We start from the raw sequence: 9114 nt of genomic DNA on the forward strand, positions 1-9114 counted from the left end.
GGGCCCATTTGGCAGGCGCAGCCAAGCTGTGAGAGGCAGTGGCCCGGACCTACAGTAGGGCGAGAGTTTTGGTCAGGACGGTATGTCACGCCCCGACACCCGTCTATTTGGTCGGATTCGGGCACGCCGAACAGACCGCCGAATAGACAGAGTTCCCTGTACGTCTAGGCTCGCAATCAATACAATTTACGATGTTCCAACGCAGGAACAGAAATCAACATACAGATTGCATATGGAAAGGTATCAAAACAAAAACATCCTATGTATTACATTCCACATTGATACATTTGTTACATCACAATTACACTTTTTTCCAACATACAACTGAGTTATTACAGATTTATTACACATTTAATACATCTTGTTCTTTTCATTTTCTCTCTACCCTCTAGCTATGCCGACTCGGGTACCATCTATCTCTTGGCTTCTGGGTAGGACGCTATCTACGGAGCTACGCCCTTACCCGCGCCGCCGGCCGCTCACGTGAAAGAGTCAAACTCGTAAAACCCAAACAACGTGGGTGAGAACCACTCCATGGTTCCCGTGGTACGGCCACCTAAGGGAAAAGCTCGACCAAATAGGTTAAGGAGGCAATGCAACAAGTTTGTCCAATAACATATAACAGATATATATATTCGATAAATAAACTAAGATGTCATGCTCGCAAAATGCAATATGCAATACCTGTAACTTTATGGCAAGTAGATTAATTTGATTCTACTTCATATTATTAACCATTCTTTATTTTGGCCGTTCTTTACTTTATTATATTCTTTACCTAATTAGCTTTCTCTAGTCATTACTTGGTCACATTACGCTCATTGGCGATTCTTTCCTAAGGTTGCTCATACCTTAGCCATCTATGCCACCGACGACTCGGTCTTGAGTCAATTCTCTGCGGATAGTCCGCACACTGGCTGCTCAACAGCCCATCGCACTCGATGACTCGGCCACCCGCGCGCGAAATCGTCGCACACGCTCGGCTCTGGCTCAAGTCACCCTGCGGCATGATCCACAAACTAGCTCAACCATCCGCGGCGAAATCGTCGCACACGCTGACGACAATGGTTCTTTAGCCCGGGCGCGAAATCGTCGCACACACCACCCCACACCCTCTTGTTTCCACAATCTGGGATTCGGAAATCCATTTCACATTACTCAAGGGTTGGCCTTAACCCATGGAATTGACCTATCTAGGTCCAACCTTTACTCAACCTAAGTTAAACTTTAGGTTCATTGCCTTCATACTCTTACCTAGGTTTATTAATACTAGGAGGTCCATTATTCCTCGTCTACCTAGATGTCAGCTGACTCTAGGTTCTTATCTTTACGCTTCACACCTATGTTCTCTAAATTAGGATTTAATGCCTTTCTCGTAACCTAATGTTTATTAACACTAGGTCATTATCACTCTTGTTCACCTAGGCACGACTCTAGGGTTCAATGCACTCGATCTAAATTGTACTATATTCCTTTTACTTAGCAATTCTTACATTAAAACTATGATTCTTAGCATATACCACATGCTGCCATTTATTAATTCTACATTCATGCTTGCATATCAATTTTTAGGATTCTACATTATTCATCGCCCTATCGCAATGGGCAACATGTCGTATCATATTTTCATTTATGCATTACTTAACATTGCTTACATTATTAGACCATATTCTATTATTTACCACTATGACATTAGTTGCATCGTTGCAGCTCATATTAGCATTCAATCTTCACTGCCATCACACATACTTATCAATAGCTCATTACATGCATCAATGATAGAACCTTAAACTTAGACATAACAGGCGACCTAGTCGCTTCGGTAAACAACCCACCTGATTATCGCGTTCCGATTGCTTGTCGACACGTTGCAATCGGCCGTCACCCGCGGTACCTCGTATCGGCACGGCCGCGATATCTCGAACTGCGCCTCAAACGTGTCTCCGCTTCGCAGCCAGCGCCGGAAATTATCAGGCTCGGTTATGGCCACGGTGCTCCAAATCCATTTCCAACGATTTTATACGACGTTCGGCCTCGGCCCTCCAGGCGGAAACGGAAATCCTAATACGTCACATTTCTTTATATAACTTCGCAAGGCTCGTCGGATTGCCGAACCGTCTTCGCCAACGCGCTTTCGTTACACCTACCAATAAGGTTTACGAGGTGCTAAAATAGGATCAAAACCTCATATTTTGAAAATTAGCATTTTGAAACCCTAGTGTTACAACTAGATAAAAAATCCACAAATTCTTCATGAATCAAGCATCATTTATCTCGATAGCATGCTAAGGATTCCTCTAATCTATTTATTAAGTATTTTTTAAACCAACCGTTGCGAGGACTCTACCAATTAAAGGGGTAGCAAAAGCTTAACCTCAAAATGAGCTCCAAACCATGGGAAGATGAAGAAGATGAAGCCGATTCACCATCCAAGCTTCAATCCCACCAAAGCCACCAATTTTGCGGAGAGATTTAGGAGGAGAGAAAGGGAAGTTTCTCTTTCCCTTTAACATGCGTGTGTGTGTGTGTTGTGTGTGTGGTGTCGTGTGTGTCGTGTGTGTGTGTGTTGCATTCGGGCTGAGGAAGAAGAAAGGACAAAATCCCCTTTTTTAGCAAACTTAGTCCCTCAACTATGCACTATTCACTACGGGCAGCTTGAAATCTGATATCTTTCGCTGGGAACTCCCTGAATGTCCGGTTTGAGCTCAAACTCTGACAGTTCATTGTTCGTTTTACGTACTGAGCAAGAATATATTTAATTTTTCAGTTCGACCCCCATTGGTCACCGAAAAACTGTACTCGAAGCTTAATCTGTTATCAGGATAGCTGTCGGATTTATTTCTCACTCTACGAGGTCAGAAAAAATATGAAACTTTAAAATCTTAGAGTCCTCAACATAAAATATTCTGATTTATCCGCAAGTTTTATAATTTTCGACACTGTGCCATTTTCTTGCTAATTTATCTAGTCTCGTTTCCAAAGAAAATTCTAGACTTCTATTCTTTATATCCGATTTCCAGCACAAGTCACTTCCGACTTATGTTTTTACTCCTCTACATCACAATAAGAAAAGTATCTCACCCTATTTTATATTACTTTTATTTTTATACCAAAAATCTGGTATGTTACCACGGTAAGTCGCGAGCATAGACCCGAGTTTACAAATGGAAATGCCACGTGTTGGATCGTGAAATCGCTGATGCACTGAGAGTGCGGTTGTGACGCCAACCGGCGAGGACTTGGCTAGGTTTGGGTTCCTTGGTTGCTCCCAATTGGAGCAGTATGGTGAATCTCAAATGAGAACTGTGTCTCGTGATAATTGGGTCTACGCTTTGCGAGCGATGGAGACGTTGAGCTAAGGTGATAAAGCCTACGCAAATCGTCGATACTGATTTGCGAAGCAACAATCTGTGTAATTGAGCAAGTAGTTTACCCGCGTGCATTGGAAGTGAGTATTTCGAACATGTCCTAAGTAAAGGATAGTAGTAAAGGACCGTGAGAGCGGAAGGCTCGGTCCTGTTGGATTATTTATAGTTCAGAATTGCTAAAATAAGCCATCCGATGACGAGCTGAGATTGGAAACGCGAACAAAGTGATCGTAGAGAACTGATTTGGGGAGGAATCAAGGCTCCACAGTCCACAAGTGGTCCAGGCACGGGTCGTCCCCAACTACCCGCCAATGTCGTCGTCCTACACGACATGCTCTACAGAGCTACACGTACCACTCTCGGCCCCTAAGCACCTAGTGCAAGCCACCAGCCCTACGAGTGACCCCTGGCATGCTTCACACTTAGCAATGCTGAAGTGCTACTGCCAACACACTCACGGCTGAATCAAATCCGTACTCTACGACCACCTATACTCGAGCGCTCTACGCGACTCTATCGCGTGCTATACTAAATCTAGCATTAGGCAACTCTTGCCTATGCACACCGACTACACAAGCACGACCCACTTACCTCAATCAGAGGTACTACTAGGTCCACGTGCACGCACCTGACCAGCAACCGATCACTTCATCAACAGTGATTCTACTTTCGCTATTCGATCTATCGGAACAATATGTAAAACGCTCGGTCTCACAAGAGTTCCACGAACATCGCGACTAGACTCTCGCAATCGGCAATTCGCATTAGTGTTGAGAGTTGGTCAACCATTACCACTGTTACTACGAGTTCCACTCTTTATTCACAAGCTATCACCAGCGATTTGCTAGTGCCTTTAGACTCTCTACCTGCTTCAACAGGTATTACGTTCCCACACACAAGCATAACTGGGATATTTACCCATCTACTTAGTCTCTGTGATACTACCGCACAATTAGCAGTAACGACTACATAATCAATGCATGCAATGCACTAAATTTACATAATGCAGAAGACATGCTTGCTGTAATTAACTCATACCTGCCACATTACTACCAGTCGCAGCAGGTTCCACCACATGAGTCGCCTATCCACGGCCACTTGCTGCCTGTCGCGAACCCCTCGATTGCCTTATCCTCTGTCGCTCTCCAAACCGTGCCGCAAGTGACACAACTGCAAGCTGTCCCGGAGAGGAAAATGCCGTCGCCAGCGTCAAGGCTTGGCTAGCACCCTGTGGACACTCGTCCCGCGCATGACCTGGCTGTCCACACCTGAAGCACTTGCCCTCTCGCTGCTCACACTGCTGTGGGTAGTGAGGACCCCCACAAATAACACAACATGCTGAGGACCGACTGCGATACGTCCCCGGAGCTCGGGATCGCGAGTGCGAACTCACTGAGGTCTGTTGAGAACTTGACTGACCATCATACCCACTTGCTGGCCGTTCTTTTCCTTTTTCCTTGTAATAGGATTCGCACTCCTCCAGCACAGATGCATTGCCTTGTTCTATCCATAGGGCCCGATCCACGACTTCAGCAAAAGTCTGCAACTTAAGATTATGCACTGCTTCAAAAATATCAGGCCGAAGTCCTCGTACAAAATAATCAACTCGATCCTTGTCATCCTATACCACACTTGGAACACAGTTCACGATACGAGAGAATTCCCGCTCGTATTCCCTCACAAGGCGGTCTCCTTGCCGCAATTTTTGAAACCTGTCCCGAAGCTTTCTCTTTTCACTATCGGGGAAATAAACTGAAAGTATCAACTCCCGAAATTCTTGCCAAGTCATCGGAGGGAGACTAGGCGATCGGTTCCGTTTAACGCCTTTCCACCATTCCTTCGCCGACAATTGTAGACAATGCACGGCTAGGTGTATCTTGTCCCGTTCCACCGTATACAAATCCTCGAAGATAGTCTCTATGGAGTCAATCCACAACTCCACAGTCCATGGATCTATGTCCTCTCCATCGAAAGTAGGAGGATCAAACTTCTTGAAGGTCATAAGAGCCGCCAAAGCACGCTCCCTTTCCACTTCCATCTCTGAACTAACAACAGTCGGATTGCTCGACCCCGACTAAAATGCCTCCGCCGCGACTCCTGGCCGTACACGACGAGCCGAAACTGGTGCGGTCACTAGCTGATCCACCGTGTCCTGGAGTCTCTTAATCCGCTCATCTTGGCGCAGAGCAGCGTCCTACTGACGCTGCACAACATCCGCTTGTTGCCTCACCACTCCCACGAGTGTGGCCAACTGTACACGAAGCTCTGAGTCTCCGCTTGCGTCGGTTTGCTCAGGGACACCACTTGTCCCCGCCCGCGCCGATCTGGACGAAGATTGCCTACGCGGTGCCATCGCTTCCTGAAATAAGACAACTTGATTAGTTCTCAACCAACTTGGGTCGAACACGAGCCCACTAACACCGGCTCAAAAGCCAATCAGGCGAAAGTAACGCAAGGGCGTCTATTCTCAACACTAGGTTTCATGTTGTCGTACGCCCAACATGAACACACTTGGTTGAGAATAAACCACACCTCGAGTCTACCTCTAATATCTGTCTTAGAGGTTTACGACACGACCAAATCCATAATCCTTTCGCGACACATCATAAGTCCTCGTCTCTCACGAGCCTTATCCTCCTATGGTTTACTATCCTAGGGTCTCCTAGGTCATCTAAACCATTTTCTCATTACTCTTTTTATGCTCTGATACCACTTAATCTGTCACGCCCCGAGCTCCGCCAATTTGGTCGGATTCGGCCACATCGACAGACCGCCGAACGGACAGAGCTTTCCCTGTACGTTCTAGGCATCACAATCTAAACAATGCAACAGAAGAGGTCCCAACCAGGAACAGTACCAAGTATGTAGATTGCATAAGTATCAAAAACATAAAAGGCTAACTATGCAATTAATAGCATTCATCTCACAATTTTACATTTAGAAAATTTCATAAGTCTTTAAATTATTACATAAGCCTTTATACAGTTTACAACTTACACAATTTATTACAAATTTGATACAAGTTTGTTTCTTTCATTCTGAACTCCGAGCTAGACTGCTTCAGGGTACTGCTATCTCTGGTCTCGGGGGTAGGGCGCTATCTACAAAGCTACGCCCTGTCCTTGCGCCGCTGCGCCGCTCACGTGCAAACCTGTACCCCCAAAAACCACACGGGGGTGAGAACTATATAAATATAGTTCCCAGTGGGTACGGCCACCCAAGGGAAGAGCTCGACCCACCAGGTCCAAAGGAGGCAACTGCAGGTTAGTAAACTGAACAGATAGATAGATATTCGATGATACAATTAATAAAACCATACCTTGCCTCGCGATATGCAATATGTAAATCATGCAACTACGTAACAAGTAAATCTATTGATCCTATTTTATATCTTTAACCATTCTTTACTTGTAGCCGTTCTTTATTAGCTATTTACGTTCATTAGTTATTCTTTATTCTTATTCTTTATTCTTTATCATATTGTGCTCACTAGCGATTCTTTCCTAAGGTTACTTTACCTTAGTAATCTAGCCACCCGACTCGGTCTTGAGTCAATCAATCGCGGATAGTCCGCGCACTATCTAGCTCGAGGTGAAGGAACTCTCACATGCACCTCAGCTGGCAACAGCTCACCGTACTCCTGTCCTAGCCGTCTGGTGGCAAACAATCGCACCTCACCCAACAACGGCCTAGGTAAATGACTTAGCCACCCGGCGGCGAAATCGTCGCACAACGCCACGACAGTGGTTCAGTCAACAGGCGGTAGGATCCACAAACTGGCTAACCATCCGGCGGCAAAATCATCGCACACGCCACAACAATGGTTCTTTAGCCCTTGGGCGGCGAAATCGTCGCACACACCCGACACCCCTTTGGGTGTATCAACAAGCTTTGAGATTCCGGAATCTATTTCACATTACTCGAGGGTTAGTCTTAACCCTATGGAATCGACCTATCTAGGTCCAAGTCTTTACTCGACCTAATTTAACACTTTAGGTTCGATTCTTTTATATTCTTAGCCTAGGTTTATTATCCCTAGGACCATCATTCTTTCCAACCTAGGTTCACTTGACTCTAGGTTAAACACTTTTCATTTCACTACCTATATTCTTTACATTAGGTTTAACATCATTCTTATTTAACCTATGTTTAATAACACTAGGTTCATTTCATATTCAACCTATGTTTAATAACATTAGGTTCATTTCATATTCAACCTATGTTTAATAACATTAGGTTCATGCCACTCGATCTATACAATGTCCAACCTAGGTTCAATAACTTAGGTTCATGCCACTCGATATATATATGTCTTCCTAGATATTCTTTTCTAGGTTCACAGTTTACATATTCATATATTCTCATTTATCTTGTTACCATCGAGGTTTCTAATCAACTAGAAGTGTCGATATTCATACAACCTGAACTATAGTACATTCATTTTCATATATGTTTAGACGTAGGCATCAAACATTCACTTTCATAAGCATTTAACACTAACTTTCTTTAACACTAACTTTCACGTATCAACAATTATATATGCTTTAGCATTTATGTTCGCATTTCGACAATTATATTCATATGCATCTAGCATTCATGTTCATATAATAATCATTATAAATCATCTAGCATCAACCATCTTATGTCAACAATCATATATGCCTACTCATATGCGTCTAGCATTTATGTTCGCATTTCGACAATCATATTCATATATGCGTCAATGAAACCATATTTTTCTTTGGCATGGAAGTGACCTAATCACTTCGGTAAACACAACCCACCTTTATTTGATACCTGGATGCGAGAAATCCGCTTCTCGCACTTTCCCGAGAACCGCGACCCGCGCTCGTGCCAATTATAGCCGAAATTGTCCTTTTGGTGCTATCTTTGCGTAGGCTCGACGGATTGCCGAACCGACTTCGCCAACGAGTTTCTTTTACCCTTAATTAGGTTTGTACGCAGTCAATTTCACGGTAGGACCTTTATCCTGTAAAAGTGCACTGTCGGGGTCAAAATCAAACTATCGAGCAATTCAACTTTTATTTCATTCCATCTCTCTTTCTTTTCTTTCTTTTCTTTCTTTCTTTCTTTCTTCTCTTTCTTTTCTTTCCTTCTTTCTTTCTTTCTTTCTTTCCTTTCTTTTCTTTCTTTTCTTGCTGCCCCTGCAGCTCAGCTTGCAGCAGCAGCTGATTGCTGCTGCTGCTGCTGTTGCTCAGCTGGCAGCAGCAGCCGAGTGCTGCTGCTGCTGCTGCTCAGCCTGCAGCAGCAGCCAAGTGCTGCTGCTGCTGCTGCTACTTCTCAGCCTTGAGCAGCAGCAGGTGCTGCTACTCATGCTACTGCTGATGCTGCTCCTCTACTACTGCTGCTGCTGCTGCTGCTCCGGTCTTGCTCGCAGCAGCAGCAAGGAGCTGCTGCTGCTGCTGTCAGCAGCTACTGCTGCTACTCCTGCTCCAGCTACTGGCTGCTACTACTCCTGCTGCAGCTGCACTACTACTACTGCTGCTGCAGCTGCACTGCTGCTGCTGGCTGCTACTGCTACAACCTGTAGCAGGGAGAGGGGGAGAGGGAGAGAGATAAAATTTACCTCTTTTCTTCTTCTATTTCTTCTTCTTCTTCTTCTTCTTCTTCTCTTTCCCTCTCTCTTTTCTCTTTCTCTCTCTCTACGTATGGAAGGGAAGGGGTGAAGAGGGGATAAGGATGGATGGGTTTGGCAGGGAGGTTAGTGGAGATCCACTAACACTGT

The 9114-nt window shown here is 44.8% G+C and overlaps 1 protein-coding gene and 1 long non-coding RNA gene across 2 annotated transcripts; both read right to left on the bottom strand.

Moving 5' to 3' along the window:
- On the bottom strand, positions 4453 to 5406 carry LOC109707773. Its single transcript, XM_020229307.1, has 3 exons — positions 4996 to 5406; positions 4762 to 4908; positions 4453 to 4668 (listed from the first exon to the last, which is right to left on the bottom strand). The coding sequence occupies exons 1-3, from the start codon at positions 5404 to 5406 to the stop codon at positions 4453 to 4455; spliced, it is 774 nt and encodes a 257-aa protein (XP_020084896.1).
- LOC109707974 lies at positions 6247 to 8439 on the bottom strand. The gene is made up of 2 exons (XR_002215600.1): positions 8153 to 8439; positions 6247 to 6519 (listed from the first exon to the last, which is right to left on the bottom strand). It is a non-coding gene; the product is annotated as an uncharacterized LOC109707974 (long non-coding RNA).

Source organism: Ananas comosus, linkage group 3 (assembly GCF_001540865.1).
Source record: "Ananas comosus cultivar F153 linkage group 3, ASM154086v1, whole genome shotgun sequence".
NCBI classification, from domain to species: Eukaryota; Viridiplantae; Streptophyta; class Magnoliopsida; order Poales; family Bromeliaceae; genus Ananas; species Ananas comosus.